Source organism: Pteropus vampyrus, unplaced genomic scaffold, assembly GCF_000151845.1.
Source record: "Pteropus vampyrus isolate Shadow unplaced genomic scaffold, Pvam_2.0 Scaffold53, whole genome shotgun sequence".
NCBI classification, from domain to species: domain Eukaryota; kingdom Metazoa; phylum Chordata; class Mammalia; order Chiroptera; family Pteropodidae; genus Pteropus; species Pteropus vampyrus.
This window is the reverse complement of record NW_011888834.1, coordinates 4,847,293-4,868,325: the sequence shown is the minus strand read 5'-3', so window position 1 is coordinate 4,868,325 and position 21,033 is coordinate 4,847,293. Positions and strand designations below refer to the sequence as shown.

The window sequence follows — 21,033 nt, the reverse complement described above, 5'->3', positions numbered from 1 at the left end:
TAATTTTCATTACTGAAGTGATGAATAAAAGAAAACAGAATACGGGTAGAGACAATGATGCAAGTAGAAAGGTCTGTTTGCAGAGTGGTCATGTTAAAGAATCATTATTTAAGCAGAGATATAGATAAGAAGAAAGAACCACCCTTGGCTAAAACATGGAGACAGGGGCATACATTAATAAAGAGCAAGTTTAAATGTCAAGAGGCAAGCTTAGTGTCTGTAAGACAACCAGCAGATGACATTTAGTCTGGAGTAGAATGAGCAATGGGAAGAGAGGCTGGAGAAGACAGCAGAAAGATAGTCAGGACCAGATCGTGTAAAGCCCTTTATGACTTGGGAAGAAGCTCGGATTCTATTTGAATTGTTCTCAGAAGTCACTAAAGGAATTTAAAGAAATGAGTGACATATCTGATCAACTCTGGTTTCTGTGTGGAGAATGGAGCCTATATAATAAAGAAAGTTGTCAAAAAAGCTCTCTGAGGAAGAATGTGCTGTTGTCTCAGCTTGAAGTAAGGTGGTTGGGGTGTTATTTTTGCCAAAGAGCAGAAGCATCAGAAAAGAGTGGCAGAAAATTACAATCTGTCTAAAAGTTTTTGTTAGATGTTCCATACCACTACCTGCTCACATTCCTTTGGTTGAAGCAAGTCACATGACCTACCTAAAATGAAAGGTGCATAAAAATAAATACCATATAACAGAAATGAAGAGAACGAATAATTGTGAAAAATAATATAATCTATTACAAGCATATACTTAGTAAAAGACCCAACATACCTGATATTCAGGCCAACATACCATCGAACTTGTGCTATTATTAGCTGGGTACTACTAATACCTGCTCCATTTTTCTATGCTTTACTAACTGATTCACCTGCCTTTGGATTTATTCACATTATTTTTTAAAACAAATTAGTAACTTTATAGTTTATAATCATGTCTTACTTGTCTAGAAGTCAGTCTCTCTCTTTTTAGACTAATTTGGCATATCTCCTCTCTGATTCAGTATGTGCTGATACATAACCAGGGTACAATATTAATTCCAAGACAATGAATAAGCTAACATTTCTCCTTTGTACCTATCAGGTTGAATTTTAACTCAAATAAATGAAGAAGAAACAACATACATTTTGTTACAGGTCATACATAACTAATCAAAGTCAAACTTAGAATTAGTATCATCATAGTACACACTTCATGACCTCCAACCTCCACACTCTTATCTCTAAGAGTGCTAGGTTCTTGGTTTCTCTACCTGGAAGGCTCTTTCCTTCAACTTCTAAGCCACATTTCAAACATTAATTCATCTGTGAAGGCTTTCTGACTTACCTGCGGCCTAGAGTAACTTGCCCTGTATGGAATTGTTCATAATGGCTTATGTAAATTGCTTATGACACTTACCATTTCTCATCTTCTATTAATTATATCTACCTACCAAAGTATAAATCCATTGGAATCAAGAAATTTTCTCTTTAACAGTTGTCTTGTTTTATCTCTTAACAGAGTGCCTATAGAGCACAGAGATTGAGGTTATAGGTTCTGACACTGGGTGGCTTAAATTCACATTTTTACTCTGCTACTTCTTAGGATGTGATCTTAGGCAACTTTTCTGAGTACACAACACCCCAGAATTCACCTCAATAAAATATGGATAACAGTAGTACTTAGCCCATAGAGTTTTTGTAAGAATTAAATTCACTTATACAGGCAAATTCAATTGAAAGAGTGCCTAAAATAGAGTAAATGCTCAATTATTATTAGTATTTATGACTTCCCATATTGTATACTCTAACCATATTTAAATGTGAGTAAATAAGTTAAACTTAAACTTAAAAAATTAGTATGACTATTTTCAAATACATACAAAAATAGAAATGAACTAAGGAGCTGTCATCTTCCCAACAGTTCAAGAATCTGTCATACTGAATTAATATCTCCCACAACTTTTTTTGAACGAACTATTTATTACAAAGCAAATCCCAGACATTACAGTTTCAATTCAGTACATATTTTTTAATCTGAACAATAAAATAATGATGAATAAAAATAAATACTAAATAATCACTATGTGGAAGGAAATTAAGAATATTATCAAATCTCTTTTCTCTCAATTATCTGATAATATTAAGGAAAATAGGTTTGCCTCAAATATTTTGACAATTTTCATTTCACATTGACACATTTAGTCTATAATTAAAACCATAAATCACACAACCTTTGAAAAAATTATAAAAAAGAAAATAATTTTAGTTGAAAACCTCATTTTCCTTTGTTTTTAATTCTGAACTCTATACATATAAGTGTAACTATTATTTAGTAATTACTATATGCTGTTTAAATACACACAGAAAACACAAGGCTCAAATTCAGACACTTACAGAAACACACATACACGTGCACACATACATAGTTGACTTACTAGATTAGAACTTCTTTAAAAGTATACATCATATTTCTTTATATCTTTTATAGTACCAAGTATATTATTAAGTTAATTAGATTCTATTATGAACTAAATGCAGCAGAAATCAGATATTTTTCTGCTCATAGTACATATATGAAGACATCCTGCTTAATAATTTTTATTCATATTTTAACATCAGATTTATTTGGGGGAAAGAAGTCCTAGAGTTATGAATGCTGATCAGTAAATATTTACTATAGTACTTTCTGTTTTTTCAACCAAGAATTATTTACCCTTAATTTGTCTTAAAAATAGTTAAAATTTTTGTAGACTAAATAAATGAACATTGTATTGTTTACTAAATGGTAAGTAGCAGAAAAATGATATAATACACATTTATTGTGATTTTTGGAATAATGTATAAAACTTATAGGAATAGATATTTCCTAAGAATATACTGGACTTTGAAGGTATTTTAGAAATTTGTTTCCTTAAAAGATAATAAAGTTAAATATTAAAATAAGATGTATAGAAAGTATGAAAATTGTGATGAATATATAATTTCTCCAAGGACTTTTATTGCTCAGAAGTTAACCACCATCATCGCAATGTTTTGGCCGATTAATTCAGTTCTAAATAAATTATTTTTTAACATAATACCAGATATACAATAGTGAAAGAATGGTATGAATACACGCAGAACCTAACAATTTGAAAAATGAAGCTTGAGGCTTGGGTACCAGAAAGAGTCTGGATATTAAAAACGATAAAGCAGAAAATAAATCATTAACTGGGTGGTTAAATGAACTGACTCTCCCATAAGTCATCAGCTTTTTTCAAAAGATTACATTTCTTTCATTGATTGGCTAATTTATGTTTCTTAAATCAACACAGGACCAGGGGTTAGGCTATTGGTTCTATTTATTTTGTGCAATAATTCTGCCTACTCACTTATGACTGATAGCTCAATATAGATTCTGTATCTTTAGACAGGCTGTATCCAGAATTGGTCCTACGTTTTCTTGCCTGAGAAACTGAGGTAAAGGGTAGACAGATTTAAACTTGATTGACCAGTGAATTTCACTTCTTTCAAGCTACATAGTGAAACAAGTCTGTACAATTAATCACTTACTAAAAATTTTTTGATCTACTCTGAAGTTAACCACCATCATCGAAATGTTTTGTGGAGACTATGTAAGTATACTAGCTATTTCTGTAAAACTTTCCAGTCTTTTGAGATTTGAACCTTATCCATAAAATTTCATTTGTAGTAGTTGACATTTTAAACAGGAAATACTGGTGTTTTAATTTTCTTGTTAAGTTTTTTAATTAGGTGTTCAATGTAACTATTAAGTAAAATTTATATTATTAAACTTCAAGTCCATGCTAATTTTGAAATAATGTGTTATTCCATAGAGGTAATTTAGTTATCTGTACTTTTATAAGTAATTTGACACAATTTATAAGTAATTATAAGTTACTTTTACTTTTATAAGTAATTTTATGTTACAAGATTTTTTGTCTCATATTTATTTCTTTCTATAAGAAATTAAAATTTGATTGTTAATATTTTAATCTCTGATCTCTTCAGAAAAGTTTATTTTTTAATAATTATCTGTTGAATTTAAGCAGTGTATAACTCTGTTCAGTCATTTAATTTTTTTTCCTTGTCTGAATCACTTTGACCTAACAGCTCTAAATTTTGAAGAGCCAACATAAACTCTGAGTTCAAGAAATACACATTATTTGAAAATATATCCCATTTACATGGTCTTATAAATTATATATGTATGTTGTGTGTTGATAATAATTTTTAAAGAAATTTAAATTATAAAAAATATTTTTAAGAAGGTTTTTACTTTTATGCAAAAATTATAACATAATTATTTGGGCAAATTTTAGGACCAAAATAATATTATTTACTTATTTATAAAGTATTAATGCCTATAAAATTTTGTTTACTTATTTTACTTTTTAAATTAAATATTGAATGAGGGCCAAAAATGTGGCTACTTTCCATCATCGTTGGCTTAACAGTCTTAATTTCACCTTGAGAATTCATGACCCTATTTTCAGGTAAAACTTATCATTACTGTTTTATTAATTGTGAGGTAGTTACATTTCACTACAGAGAAATAAAATCATTAGGTAATTTAGGCCAGTATTATAAATTATTTAATTTTTAAAAAGCTATAGTTTTCTCCTATTTATTCAAGTACAATTATTCAGAAATAATATTATATTCTGCATGATGTGTATAATCTTATGTTAACATTTATATGCTAATTTATCAAAAGGAACATGTGGAGAATATTCAAATTGTATTTCAGAGATTATTAAAAGTTAGGATAAGATTTTGAAGCAATTTGCTATGCTTCTGGAACAGATAAAGATTATCAGAGATTAAAGAGCTGGATTTGAACATACCTAAAAATTCATTTTAAGTGTTTTTAATCAGCTAAATCAGAGATAAATGTTAAGTTTTATGTATTATCTTAGCAAGTTTTGATGATAAAATAATTTTACATAATAAATGTCATCATATTTTAAAGCAATTACTTATTTTCTTCAGCTATATGGCCCAAATGGTTAGAATTTAGTATTAAGGAAACTGATATTTGAGGTCAAGTTCATTTGTTTAAACTCTATTTTGAGTCTGATGTCTTTATGCAAAAGACAAGCTCTCCAAAGGCAAGGAAAGCACAAGCTTTCTTATTTATGTGGATAATTATTTGGAAATTACTGACTGGGTTGCTTGTTAAAATACAGTCCTAGGCCCTCTACTAAGTAGTTCTGATTCAGTTTGGATGACATCTGAACTTACACATATGATACAAATGCGTGACCACTTTTGAGAGCCACCAAAGTAATTCATTAAGTGTCAGTTACAAAACATAGAAAATTAAAATATAAGTCAAGCAAGATGCAAGAATCATTTCTTACATTTCTGTAAGAAATAAACATATGCAATGCTTTAAAATTACTTTCTAGAATTATGGAGTTAGATGTCCTTCAATGATTAAGGTAGTTTAAGTGGTTTAATTACATTAAGGTAAATTTACCTTTGATCCGTAAATGTTTTTTATTTATGTGCTTGACTGTAAGACCATCTATTGAAAGCTGGATTTCATTAAATGATTATGGAAAGCCTGGAATTGTTTTATTAATTATGCAGATATAAATCACCTTTCAGGAAGATGTTATTATCTCTCTTACAATGGAGGGAATTGCACTACAGAGTGTTAACAAACAAATGAACAAACAAGAAAATAAACAAACTTGCCCAAGCCAAAATCGAATCTCAGGCATTAAAGCTCAAGCTCTTATCCACTGAAATATACTGCCTCTTTCAAATATATTGCCTGATTCTTCTAGTGAAATTGTTGGCTATTTTTGTCCTGTTTGTCATCAACAGATCCCTTCTTTACTTGTATAGTAGCATTGTGTTTACTATTGATGCATTTATTTGATTACTCCCTTTCTCCTTCCCTCTAAGTAAACTTTAATCCTACTCCTTTTCCTATCCTTTTGACAACTTTCTTATTTCTACCGTATTTATTGACTGACAGGAAAATGTATACCTAAATTAACAATATGTATTATACTTAAAGTAGAGAAACAGCTATTATTAAAATATCCTGAGTTTCTACATCAGGAGCTTTGCATACCTTGTCTAATTTAATCATCAAAGCAAACCTTTTCATAAGAATACCACCTGGCATGCAAAGGTTTTGAAATTCTTCTTGAAGACACCAGATATTAAGCTCGGTGATTTTAAATATATGATTTTTAGTCTTTACAATCTTCATGGAAAGAAATATGATCTCCGTTTTCCATGTGAATATACTGAGACTTAATTTCTCTAAGTTAAATACATTTTCCAGAAGTGATATAGGATCCTGCCTAATTCCAAAACCAATTCTACCACCAGAAAAAAAAGAAAATGTATTCTTTGCTTTGGTTCACAAAGAAAATGTATTCTTTGCTTCATAACATGAAGTCAGGAATTATGTAGAATAATCATACTTTGGCACTTGTACCAATAATCATACTTTGGCACTTGTACCAATAATCATACTTTGGCACTTGTACCAATAATCATACTTTGGCACTTGTACCAAAGTATGATTATTCTACATAATTCCTGACTTCATGTTATGAAGCAAAGAATACATTTTCTTTGTGAACCAAATCAACAGATATAAAATTAGCAGCAATATCTAACAAAGATGCTCTTACTCATAAATATACTTATAGAATGGGTCAGGGGTACCAAAGTCAGACAACAGCAACTCAGGTGATGGTTAGTGTGGGCAACAAGACATTCTGCCTTTTAATTTGTAATAAATGCTTTGATATTAAGCGGTGAATTACATCAAATGAAGAAAGAGCACTCAGAAAATCAGAAACAAATTCAGGGCATTCTATCCAGGAGTGACTGCAGGTTGCGAAGACCTTCCATGAGAACAGAGGCTGTTGATTAGGCAAGATTATTTTTTAAAGCAGGCTTTCTAGATTGGAAGTATTCCTGGGAGAAAAACTTCCATGTGAGAAATCTGACTTTGATTGTTTATCTGCACTATGACTTACTGAACAAATATTAATAAAAGGTTACTCATACTTTAGATTGCTTTTTACTATCACAAGACTTCATTGTCTGAACTTTATACACTTTGGTTGAACAAAAGTTATGAATCATGCTGGTTATAGCTTCAAATTTTACTGAAGCCTCTTTTGAGCTAACATGTATTAAAATGGAAAAATTAAATGTAGTAACTTCTTCCTTGAAGTTATATACGAGCATGTTGTTAGATATTTTAAAACTCCCTTTACCACCTAAGAATTGCTTTTATTTTATTATTTTTTTTTTAGAGGTCTTTATTTTATTTTTTTTTTAAACCTATCATGCCATGAATTCATAGGGAATGTCCTCCAGCAGTTCCGGTTCCCTTCCATTCGTTCTCACAAAGTGAGCTTCTCTGGGTAGGGCAGGCTGGCGCTTCATTTGAACCCAGGTACCTTTCTCTTTGGCTTCCTTTTCTTTTTGATCATTTCCTTCACACGTTTCAGGAAGCTGTCTTGGCTCTTAGAGTACTCAATATGCTCAATACGCACATTAATTCTCTTGGCTAGAATCTCACCCTTAACTTGTTTGTTTACAACGATGCCAACCGCATGCTGGGGAACACTGTAAACTCTTCCAGGTTTGCTGTGGTAGCATTTGTGGCGTGTTCTTTTTTGAACAGTGCCCATCCCCTTGATGTCTACAATATCACCTTTCTTGCAGATTTGCATATATGTGGCCAAAGGAACAACTCCATGTTTTTGAAAAGGCCTGGAGAAACTATAGCGGGTGCCTCTCCTCTTTCCCTTTGTGTTGGTCATTTTGGCGAATTCCTGGAAGATGGCAGTTTCGGCCGAAAAGAAGGCTAGATTGCTTTGAATGTAAATGCTGGGCAAACAGGACAGTAGAATAGTAGTTACACATACAGTCAGAGCTAGCTTTACCCCATAGGACTCATATAACTGAGGATATTTACTTAATCTTTTTGTACCTCAGTTTTCCTACCTGTAACATGGGTGTGATAATAGCACCTATATTATAAGAGTCTCTTGAGGATTAAGTGACAGGTAAAGCACTAAGAAAACCTGGAGCATAAATAGCACCACAAAACGATGAGCTAATATAAAGAGTTTTAAGTAGTAGTGCCAGAGCTTGAACCCAACTCTCACTCAAAAGCCCTGGAACTGCTTGTACAGATGAGGTTGTTTGTACCTACTACTAAGGCCAAATTTGTTTATACATATATGTATATACATATGAATATATACATATATGTGCATATTCATAAAATTTATGAATAAACTTAAGAAACATCAAAAGTTTCACAAGTGGAAATATAAATATATTCTCTTAAACTCAGCATAATCTTTATTTGTAAATAGCTTCTACCATGCTAAAAAAATTCAGAATGCCACTTCTCTCACCAGTTACTGCCAAATTCTCTTTTTCATGGCAAAAAATCCTCAAAAGTGTATTGTACTAATTATACCTAATTCCTCTCCTCCAATTGTCTCTGAATCTACTCTGAGTTTTCACACAAACCCACTCTATTTTATGAAGGTAAGCAGCGACCTCCATGTGCCTGAATCTCGTGCCAAATTCTTACTTGTCATCTTACTAGATATGACAGTCTCCTTTGCCAAGAATGCCCCAGGGCTAAATTCTTGACACTTTTCTCTTTCCTATTTATAGTCACTCCTGTGGTCATTGCAGCCAATGTAATGGCTTTAATTACAATATATTCAGAGTCTTCTTTGAATTTATATTTTAACCCAGCATGTGCACCTGAACCCCAGATTCATATAACCAGGTGTCTACTCACTGAGTAAAAACTCCATCTTTACTAGCTCAGGCACAAAAAAAAAAGTAAAAAAAAACTGGATTTGTCCCTGGTTCCTCTCTTTCTCTCATACCTTACAAATCATTAATAAAAAACTTTTGGCTCTACATTCATGATACACTCATTATCTAACCATGTCTCAACACTTCCACTATGACTGCCCTAGTCCAAGCTCCATCATCGTTATTTGCCAACTTTATTCAACAGTCTCCTACTTGGTCTCTTTGCTTCCACCTTTGCTCTCACATCTATGTACCAGGGAGGCAACAGTGAATATGACTGTCAAAAGCTCTGCACTCTTGAAACATGCATTCCATTGATGTACAGGACCATCATTATCCTGGAATAAGACAGAGTCATGGACTAAAGGGTAAAAACACTGAAGAGGAGAATGTGAGAAAACTTTTGGTCCTTGTTTACAAGATCTTAGAGTACTTATCATAATAGCAAATCTTAAATAATTTTAAGCTTAAATAAAGCTTAAATCTGTAGAATCATTTCTCTTTTTGAAAGTGCTTATAGTATACAGATCATAGGGCCTGTGGATGATAAGACATCTCTCTGACATACCCCTCTAGATATGTTGGTTTCTCTTAAATAGATGTTTTCAGATGATTATAAAATTATATGAAAAGTTATTTTGATATTATACTTCTATTAACATTAATACGTGATATCCATTTAAATAAACATTAGGTTAAGTCCAGAAACCTCTTCAAATTTAAATAACATTGGGAGTTGTAAAACCCAAGTAACAGAAAAAGTATGGGTTATTATATTTTAATTTTCTTTTTTTTTCTAATTAATCAACCCATTTAACAAACAGTAGAGGAAGAAAGTCATCAGATTATCACAAATCACATCTTTTAAAAACTACATATTTTTTTCTTGAATCACAAGATTAAAGTCTTAACAAATTATGTTTGAGCAATAAGACTCATTTCAATGAGTCATGTATTTCTGGAATTGGGTGGAGTGCAGAAAGCAGATAAAAAGACGCCATTAAAAGGGCTTTGCTTACTGATTTTTTCATTTTGTAGTACCAACTCCTTACTTTAACTCTGTAATATATGTTAGTCATATGTCTTTCAAGATTAATTCCAAAATTCTGAAACTTTTGTTTGGGTTAAATTTCTTTTAATATAGAAACAAAAAAATCTCTATTGTATAGCTAAGTAATTTATTTATGGATTACCCAGCCAAGATTTTACTGAGCTGCAAACTGCCTTTTTAAAAAAATATTCTCTTGCTTTAGTTAATAATATTAACTCAGAGAGCAAAAATGTAAAACCAGCTAGAACCAAGCATTATTATAAAGATAAAATCTGTTGGGAATGGAGTGTGTAATATTTTCCATCATAATAATTTTAGTACCTAAAAGGAATTATAATGGTAACCAAAGGAGACCATTCTTTTTCTCATTAACCTCAGAAACATACAGTTCAGTAGATAACATGATCATTGATTTTTGTTATTAAAAGCTAAAGAATTTTTAATCATCAGGAGGCTATTTCTATTTGTGATACATATTACTGTGCTTTGAGAGTGCTGGTTACTAACCTCTCTAAAAATATCATGTTTGAGGAAAGTTGCTGAGATTTTAGAATCACTGTCTAAGAGCTGCAACATTACTTTGTAAAAATTGTTCTAATCCACAACATACAATTCTTCACACATTAAATGTCAGCATAATCTCTATCTGAAGTGCAAAATTTAGGACTGCATGTATTCCTTGAGTACGCACAATCACTTAGATCCCATATTGAATATGCTTCTCATTTAACTTTTTAAAAATCACCATCTAGATTTAAAAATCACCATCTAGATTTAAAAATCCCCTCTAGATTTCATTATGTGCATCGCAATTTTTTAAACCATTTTATGACATAAACAAATATGAAATTAGCATTGATTTTTTTTTCTTCTTTTGAAAAATGAGAGTAGCAACAGAATTAAAGAGAAGAGAATTGAGAGATAAGATATACTGGAAAAGCACTGGGTTCAAAGTCAGACACTATTATTCTGGGCTGCCAATTATTAAGCCAATGGCCTCGTATAAATATTGAGCCATCATTTTTATATGTAATTTAGAAATAAGAACACCTACCTCGCCTGGTACAGACTTGCTGATAACTTCAAATTAAATAAAGAATATAAAGGTACAGATTAATTGCAAAGTCGCTAGACAAACAGTAAAAAAATGTAGTTCCTCCTTCACCTCTACAACATCATGGTTTGTGAAATGCATTTATACATTATTTTATTTGGGACATGGATATGTTTATTAGATTTAAATGTTGTGTCAGGTCTCTAAATAATATATTATTGATGAAAATAAAGAGTGTTATGACACATTATTAATTAGACCATTCATAAGGAAGGTTGAGTAGAATTTTCAGATTTGCTCCTTGGTATTTTTTTTTATCTTCAGACATAATAAAATAGCAGAATAGTCTTTACGATATCTCCTACAGAGTAGTGCAATATAACCCAGATAGAAGCTGAAGTCATGTCTTTTAAGATTCTAATTAAGTTTACAAAAATCCTATTCCAGTATCCATCTCCCTAAGAAATTTTGTCTGATGCAAGAAGAACACAAGGAATAAAAGTTAACCATTTCCTCATTCACTTCAGGAATGTTTCCATTTCTTTTAATTAGTTTAGAAAACACCTAGCTGGCCCATGTATGCAATCCCTTCTCAATGGTTGGTAACCCTATCATGGGCATAATCATAATTCCTTCACTCCTTCAAAATACTACCAACAAAACCGACCAACCTTAATTGGGGGTTCATTGGGGGGATAAGAGCAAGCTTTATATTGGGATTCTGCAAGTATCTTAAAATTAAGTATCAGACATTCTGTTCTTAAATGCATTTTGATGATCCAGCCAATAAGAATCTCTCTTTGGTTGTCTTTCTCTTATTCTCTCCTCAATCACTTCTTCTAACACACACACACACACACACACACACACACACACACACAGAGCTTTCTCTATTCTCTTAGAACTGACTTAAGAATGAGAGCTTATGCTTTTAGAGTTGTATTTATACCTGCAAGATCCTTTGCAAACAGAAATTTTTTTTCTTGCCAAATTGAAAAAAAGTCTCAATAGTACATATTATTTTAATCAATTACAACTATATGGAAAGGACATTAATCGTGAAGTTTAATTCAGATTTGAGTGTTGGCTTCATGACACACTACCTGTATGGCTTTAAATAACTTAGCCTAACAGTCTCATCTGTGAAATAAGATTACTATTATTAGTTTTGCAAGACTGCTGAGGTGATTGCCAAGGAAATACAGGTAAAAATGCATAGGGCATAGACTACTTATATAAATAACGAATTTTTAAAACTACTGGGTAAACTAAAGATGCCACTGTGGTACAAGTATTTTTACTTCTTATATTTTAAAAATACTCTTAGGGTCCACACTGTATCTAAGGCACTTCACTAAATGCTTTGAAAAGCAAGAAATAGACCTGCCCTCCAGAAGTTTAAAATTTAGAAGAAAAGAAAAAAATGCCAAAAAAAAAAAAAAAAGAGGCAAGGGTATGCATAATATAGATGCAAAGTAAATAATAAATAATACTTGATAAAATCTAAAAAAACTTCACATAGCACATGGAATTTGAACTGAGTCTGGAATTTGGGTAGGATATAGTCTATGTGGATGGAACAAGTGGAGAAAGAAGAAAATTTGTTACTTGAATCTATGTTTAAAAAAAAAATCACCATTAAATAGTCTATTGACAAATATGAATAAAACCCAAAGACTGAGACTAGAAGCTTCACCATCTTGGAGATTTTGCACAAAATCACTGAAGCCAGCTTTCTTTCCTTGCATCCATCCCTCTGAGTACAAACGACATTTCCAGGATCCCTCCAAGCTATACTGTACATGGTAAAAGGCCAGTGACCCTTTACTTTAACAAAAAGTAAAAGTATGATGTTTACTACTACTTTTTCTATCATCGGAATAATAGAAAAAAATAAGAAATATAAAAGAATCTCCAGATCCACCCCTCCCCCCAAAAAAACTGCAAATATCTGTGACTGAGCTACTGAATAGGATATGTCTGAGAGTTACATTAACTTTAACAAATAGCACTATTTTTAAATTTTCTATTTTATTTATTATGATTATAGAGGAAATTTTAGTGATTTGCAACTATAGAATCATCTAATAACTAAGAAAACTTTCATTGTGGTGCAATGGTGACATTAGAAACTGATGCCATTCTTCATATAGGATGACTGCTGACCAGGGCTTCAGTGAGGCAAATATTTATCCAGAAGTTAAAATAAGTTTAAGCCAAATCCATCTACATTTTTTTAATCCATGCTTTTTGTGACCTATTAGCCAAAGTTTGGTTTATTAAAGCCGTAGAAAAGAAACACTATGCCTTTTACTACCAAGATTTTATTTTTTAATTTTAAAAATTGCCTCCAGATTCACTAATTTCACAGTGTATTTTTTACCAAATAAAGAGAGCTATCATATCATTAGTCTTGTCTTTGACTAATTAGAAAAATCAAATTCACCATTAAGTAATATATATTCAAATAACTCTAAAAGTAATTCTGAAATGTCTTCAAAATATTTGAATGATTATAGTAATAGTATGACCCCTAAAATAACTTTTTAAAAACGTACTACACTATTAAATATACAAATGTACATTGCAATCTTCTAAATTTTAGCAGGAATAAATCACATCATACCATCATTACTTATCACAGTCTTACCAGCCAAGCACTAAGTACCGTGTGAACAGGACCTGACTCAGCTGTTCGTAGTTCTGCCATTGTTCAAGGGCTGGGGAATGTTGTAAAGCTATAAAGAAAAAGGCAGGGAAAATGCACCATTAGTTTCATTAGCATGTAATATTAAACAACTGAGCTTTCAAAAAAATTAAATAGAAAGACAAGTTCCTCTCTTGCAGCTGAAATAAGTCTGTAACAGAGTATCATCTAATGATCAGTCGCATAGTGGTCCCAGCCATGTGGTTTTATTTTAAAAAGGACACTATTGTAACTCCGCCTGCAAGGTTTTGATTCACTTTGACTTCTGCTGTGCTCTCAGCTCCTGAAAAATCACCTTTAGACCAGTCTAAACGATTGTAATCTGACTGTTCTCTGAGAGCAGGAGGGAGTGTGTGATGGCACCAATGCTATCTTTTCTAATGAATCACGCTAATGAATGGGGAGTTGTTGCCTAAATTATTCAGAATCCAGCTGGTGTGTCATTCACAGGAAGACCTTAAGCCTTTTAGAATATATTCTGTTCCAAAGAGCATTGCTTCCTCAGAACTATTTCATGATGCGGAAGATTTTTAGAGATTTGCTTTAAAAAAAGTATATGTATGCAAATATACATATGCTTTTTTATAAATGAGGAAACAATTCTGAAAATACTCTTGAAATGTCTAATGACATCTTTATGTATAATCTGTTATTTACTTGGAGAAAGATAACACAAGAAAGTAAAAATTATTAATCATGGTTTTCTGTATTTTTCTATATTTTATACCATTAATTCTAAACTATCCAGCTAATACAGAATATTTGTGCAAACAATAAAAATTTGATAGAAATTCTATTAGTTGAAAATATTTAGTACCTATAATGTTTGTTTTTATATTTAATATTTAATTACAAATAGCTTTATTTTTGCCTAACATTTTCTTAGAAACATTATATATGACATATATAATGCTATATATAACCTTATATATATAATAACATATAGTAAGGTATGTATATTTTTCCATGATGTCTAAGACTATATTTCATAGGTCTTCTGTTCGCTTAGTTCCAAGCATTTAGTAATATTTAGATTTCTAATGAGAAAATTAGGCTAGAAATAATACAGTGTCATGAAAAAGGAACTAATAATGCCAGCCCATAAAACTATCTGGGAAAAAGAGATAGAGCCTCATGAAAAAATATTTCCAAGCAATGCAATTCCACTTGTTGAAATCTAATCAAACATTAGATTTTTGCCTCAAATAAAACTTTTTCAGTAAGGCTTCCTTGCATTCTTTTGTTTTTCACTTGAGAATCCTCTTTCCCCCAAATTTCATGGTATTTTGACTTTTATAATATAACTTATCACTGCTACCTTGAATTAGTTGTGTATATGTATAGTAAAACTGACAATAGTATGTAACACAACTTATTATAAATATTGTTATATTTACTTTCTTCCAAGAATAACTGAATAAATTGACAAGGGCTATGATAAGCTATCACATGTAAAGCTAAATTTAATTAATATTTAAAGTACGTTAAATTATGTGGTAAAAACCTGCATAAAAATAATTTTACCTATGAACATAAAATAATACCTAATTATTCAGTATAAGACCTAGAACATTTAAGTTCTATAAAACTACAGTAAGGATGACCTACAGTTACACCATTATACACATATTGTTTCAAGTTAATGATCTCATTCTTTCTTATAATATCAGTCAATTCCAAAATTTGATTAAAAATACATTATCGATGTATTAAATACTTAGAGTTCAAAATTGAGGAAATTTGCTGTGCTACTGAACTAAATTCCAAGTTTAAATCTTTTAGGATATTAAGATCATTTTCTTATATTCTAATGTCCACACTAAAAATACTTTTCTTTATTTCCCATGTAATCTCAATTTTCCCCCTTGACTATGTTCTCTTCACACAAACGCACTCTCTTTTAATTGCTCAGCTTTTTCATTCTCTATTTTCACCTTCCACTAATAAGATCATTCTCTAAAATCCATGTCAACTGCAGTTTCTTTGGATCAGTGACATCTTGACATCATTTTCAACCATCCTAATCTAGTTAGAAATATGAGGGTAATAAGAAGAGGGAGAGTGTGCCTGAGATTTGGATTGTCTAGTAAGTAATTTAACTGGGAATTTACACATAAATTTTAAGCCCAGTCATATTATTAATGTAGAACTAAATTCCGGTTTTATGAATTTTAAATACTGAGGGGAAACACCTAGAACTGATGCCAATATATCATATTTAGCCAAATTTCTAGTTAATTTGGTGAAGAAATATGTGTAATCAAAATTCCAACCACCTATTGAAAACTTTGAAAAGACTAAATCAGCAATGATTTCAAATTATAGCTAGCACCTCTAATAAAATAAAACCTTGCAATCTATGGCCCTGGGGACTTTAGAATCACAAAGCAGAAGGAAGAAACATAAGCCAGAATCCATGTGAGAGGTGCACACATAAGATTGCCTCACACATCCTGATTATGTGACATGAAGTCCAAAGCCTTCCTCACACTTCAAATTCTTAGCATCTGATACTGTCAAAATCTTTTCTCCGTATGAACCTCTAAAGCCACACAGGTTGTTTCTTTTTTCACCCAGACTCAATCCAAATAATTCATAATTTTTCTAAGTTTCTACACACAAAAAAAATCCACATACAATACTTTTTAACAAACATTAATGAAAAGTTATGAATGGCAGGGAGAAACGATAGAGAGTAAGTCTACCTCACCATTCATTCTTGTTATTTGTCATATCTCTTCCCAAAATTGTTTCCTGAGAATCCAAATAGTCTTCTTTTATTAAGGAGAACAGTTCAATCTCCAAATTTATACAACCATTCATATTAACATTCATTCTCAACAAAACAAAAGAAGCCTAGTTAATAGTACTCATTATTCCTAGACACCTGGTACAACTGGAAATTAATATTTTCTGCTGACGTGCTACTGGTGCTCTAGTAAGGTGCACTACAGTTCTGGCTCATTGTTAGAAGCACTACAAAGAGAGCAGACAATTCTACCAGAGGCGTCGGACAGGATTCCTTGTAAAAGATGACATCAGAGCTAAAGCTTGAAATTTACATCTCGAATAGATGCTCCACATAATCATAAGATGGAGGCAAAAGGTGGGAGTGTGGAGTGGGCGGGGAGGAGGAAAATACTTCAAAGAGCTGGAACCAAGTGAGCAATGCTGTAGAAGTGCCTTTAGGCTGGAGTACGCCGCTGCGTGCACCATGGTGCAGGAGGGAAAGGTTCAGGAGAGAGGAAACACGATGAACCCACATGGATCGGAAAGCACCAGGTCATGAAGCCCACTGTTTATGTGTTTAAAATATTTGGACTGACTCACAATTCCTAGCCTCAGTCGTGGGACTGAGTTGCAGTATGCACCGAAAACATTGTCATTAATACTAACGAGCCAAAGTTGGAATGTCTTTTTCTATTTTGTACAATTCACATTCTACCATATAATATTTCACTCAGTTTTATACCATATACTCTGCTGAGTAGGCAAGAGAGGAATGACAGCAAAGCGGGCATACTGCTACATGTTCATATGCCTAGATTTCCAGGGATATGTCTTTCATGTGAAAACCATCCATCCTGTGGGCCAGAGTAGAAAACAAATATAGAGAAGTACTACTTTGAGCATTAAGGGTTTCAGGTATGCAAAACTAATGATGAGTTTATCTTTTAGAAGGACCATTCTGGCAGTGAAAACAAATTGGGCCTACTTAGCAGCTTATTGGATATAACCCAAGAGAAAAGTGGTAAAGGTCTAAACTAAGGTAGTAGTAACAGAAATTAAAAGAAGGGGAATCACATGAAAGCTATTTTGAGAAGAGAACTGGCAGTGTTGTGCTGAAGGACGCCTTAGTTGTGGAAGGGTAAGAGAGGAGCAATAGGCTCGTTAATCCATCCCTGAGCGCTGGTCGTGTTTAAGGCCATTGAAAGCACTTTAAAACAACTCTGATCAGATCAGAACCAGGGGAGATTAGGGTGGCCAACTATCTTCAGGGGAGCTTAGGGCATTTGGACCTGAGCCAATGGAGACCCAAGGACAAATGCCCCAAAGGTAAGTAAATGCCTGGCTCACGGGAAGTGCTCTAAAGAAAGAGTATGCCAAGATTTCCGTAAAATTTCCTGCCAGAGCACTAAAAATACTAAATTAACTAGAGATCTAATAATCTTCAGCTGCACTAAAACTAAGGTATTTCAATGACGCTGAATTATTCATTAAACAGGCAGCCAGTCAGTCAAATTACTAGCTCTTATAGCTAATACTTCAAAGTTTAAAACTCTTGAGGAACACAGGTGGTCAATATGAGTGTGACTAAAAGAAAAAAGACTAAAATGGGGGTAGCCCATGAGTGTTAAATGTGGAGAGAGATAAGGGGTTAAGGATCCCAATGCTGAATTAGCTATGAATAAATAAAACATGATGCATTTGTTGATATACCTAGTGATGAGATAATGAAAATAATTTTATCAACATGAGCAAAATACATATGATTTTTTAAGTCTGTATTCAGTTCCACATAATAATTTTGAAGTTTTCTATTAGGTAAGAAAACTTTTAAATCTACAAATTACCCATGCTCTTCTCCATAGTGAGTTTATGAAGCAGTTTATTTTGTCTTTTAAAAAGGGAGTATTTTTTATCCCTTTGTAAAAATCTAAATTCACAAATGCCTAGAAACATTGTGGTAAGAATTCAAATTGAAATGACTGGCATTAGATTTTGCCTTAGGTTTACCAACTATTGCTAAATTTGTCCATTTTCAAAGCAAGAAAAATAAAATACTTTTACCGTATATGCATTATTTTTTATGTCAAATTAGAAAGTATCTACTTTTTCAAAATTTTCAATTTGCTCTAAGAAAAAAATAGGAACATGTATATAAAAAAGGACATTGCTTTAAAAGGCATATATGCTGAAAAACACCTGAAACGACAGTCTCTGACTCTCAAAAGGTTAAACTACAGTTACTTGCTTAACTTAAAATATATCTCAAAAATGAGTAAGTTAAATTACATTCAGTTAAACAAACAATCTGTACTTATTAAGAGCATGCCATTTGCCTCAGTTCAAGTATGTTTTGTATCTCAACTAAGTTTCTAAACTAGCCACCTCGCAACCTCTATCACTTATTTCTGTTTCACCCTTTATGTGTGTATAGTATGTTACTACTGGATCTCAAATAAGATTATTTCATTTTCTTGCTTAAAAACCTTTAGATGTCCCTTAGTAATCACATCTATGCCACTCCTCTCTTCTATTTTTTGCTTCTCAGATAAATCAAATTTCAAGCAATGGTGTACTCTCATTTCTTATTTATATGCTCACATGTATCACTGGGGAAATTTTCCCTGTCAACTAGGCACATCCCCTTCACTACACCCTCTTCTGGCTAATTCTTATTTGTCTGTCTCATTAATTTGAGTCTGTTCAGTTTTCTTAATATGAAACAATAAATATAACAAATATAATGATTAAAAGAATCTGATTAGTTTATGAATGTTCAGTATTTGTAAAAAAAGAAAAAAAGAAAAAATTTATCATGTTAATTATATATAAAGCCAGTTCATTCAGCCAAAAATCTCACTGAAAACTTTTTTTTCAAAAAAATCATTTTAGTTAAGTGACATCATCAGTAAATGAGAACATTTGAAAAAGAAGTCAAACTACATAGACAATCAGGGTATAGATTTAATATACCATCCTCAGAATAAAGACATGAAATATAATTAGAATGATAAGAATGGAGCCATAGAACAACCTTTTGGGACAGCAATATGCTATAAAACGATACTATATAGGACATAGTCAAATTCCCAACTTTAAGAACAGGGAGTGAATCGGAAAACATAAAGATACTAATCATAAATAAAAACGTGGTGAGTTCTAAGGAATTAGTGAGAGAAACGCTTGGTATAGACTGACTCTTTCAGAGAGACTGGTGTAGGGCACAGAGGAATAAATAGAACATGGATGAGCATAAAATTTGAAAAAATAATTAAAAAGAAAGGTCAAATTACCTTAAAGTGGATAACTATATATTTATAGATATATCATAGTTATTTTAAAAAGGTTTATAGCCCAAAGCAATTAATCAGTTAATTTTTTCAAACAGTTGTTTAATTCGGGAGATAAATTAAACTAGTAACTGACGTTTCCATAGACTTCGCAGGTCAGTTCGGTCAGAATGATCATTGAAAGATCAGTGGTTGCCAGGGGCTGGGGAGAGGGGTAGCAACTGGGAGATGGTAACCAAAGGCTACCAGTTATAATTTGTGTACGTTCTGGGATCAAAGGTACAACATGGTGATTATGGTTAACAATACTGTATTGTATAGTGTACTTGAAAGTTGCTAAGAGAGTAGATCTTAAATATTCTCATCAGAAAAAAAAGGAAACTTTGTGATATAATGGCTGTTAACTAACCTTATTATGGCAATGATTCACAATTTAAACATGTATTGAATCATTACAATGTAGACTTTAAACTTACATAATGTCGCATATCAATTATATCTCAATAAAGCTGGAAAAATATGATCATTAAAAGATAGATTCACTATGCCAATGACAAAATAAGTAAAAGGAACATTAAGTACGTGCCTTACATGAAATAATGTTGCTGACTAGAGCTTAATTAAAGCATAATAATTGGCATAAAATGGATAGAATGATTTACTATGCTATAGAAATAGCGTGAATGGCAAATGCTTACTAGAAAAATTGTTTTGTAAATTACTAAGCATTCACAATTTTTTTTATTTTTTACTCTTAGTGTTGAATTTATTTCCAAAACATTTTTGTGTATTATTTTAGGGACAAATAACAAGGAGACAATAATTTTAAGTGCCAAGAAGATGAGAACTATAAAGAAAAAAAGAAAAAAGTAATTTTTACATGATACTATAAAAATAAACTGTACTAGTTATCTGTACAAGGAAAAAAAACTATGAGGAAGAAATCGTGGACTCTCTTCTTTCACCTACAGATTGTCTGATAAACCACTGAAGACATTTCTAACTTTCCTTATGTATAACTTTCAGAGCTTTTTTAATATATAAAGGTATACAGTTTTATTTTATAGCACTTACTCTGGGAGAAAATCGGGAGGATCCTAGTCTAGCCAATAATTAAATGTTTTGTGGTAAATATTTGTACACTTTGTGCTTAAAATTACCTAGAAAACTTACACATATTTAACAATATATCTTATTGTTTTCAAATACATTTTCTCTTTTATATTTTAAAACAGCCCTTTGGCTGACAGCACTCAGCAAGATTTGGTTACTGAGGCAATCAATTGTACTGTCCACACAAAATTTGTCGAAACAGATCTTTTAACTCCTGAAATCAAGGAAATGAAGTATCTCTTGTCCATGCCTCAGAAAACTTTTAATTTTCCCAATGAAAAAAT

At 31.9% G+C, this 21,033-nt stretch overlaps 1 protein-coding gene and 1 pseudogene across 1 annotated transcript in view; one reads left to right on the top strand and one right to left on the bottom strand.

The window, feature by feature from the left end:
• The first annotated feature begins 3,299 nt into the window (after positions 1–3,299).
• Positions 3,300–21,033, top strand: part of ANXA10 (annexin A10) — a 63,833-nt gene continuing 46,099 nt past the window's right edge. The window contains exon 1 of the mRNA XM_011360287.2: positions 3,300–3,595. Within this exon, the coding sequence (XP_011358589.1) occupies positions 3,578–3,595 (18 nt within the window). The 5' untranslated portion in view covers positions 3,300–3,577. The remainder of the gene's footprint in view (positions 3,596–21,033) is intronic.
• Positions 7,290–7,831, bottom strand: LOC111739716 (annotated as a pseudogene).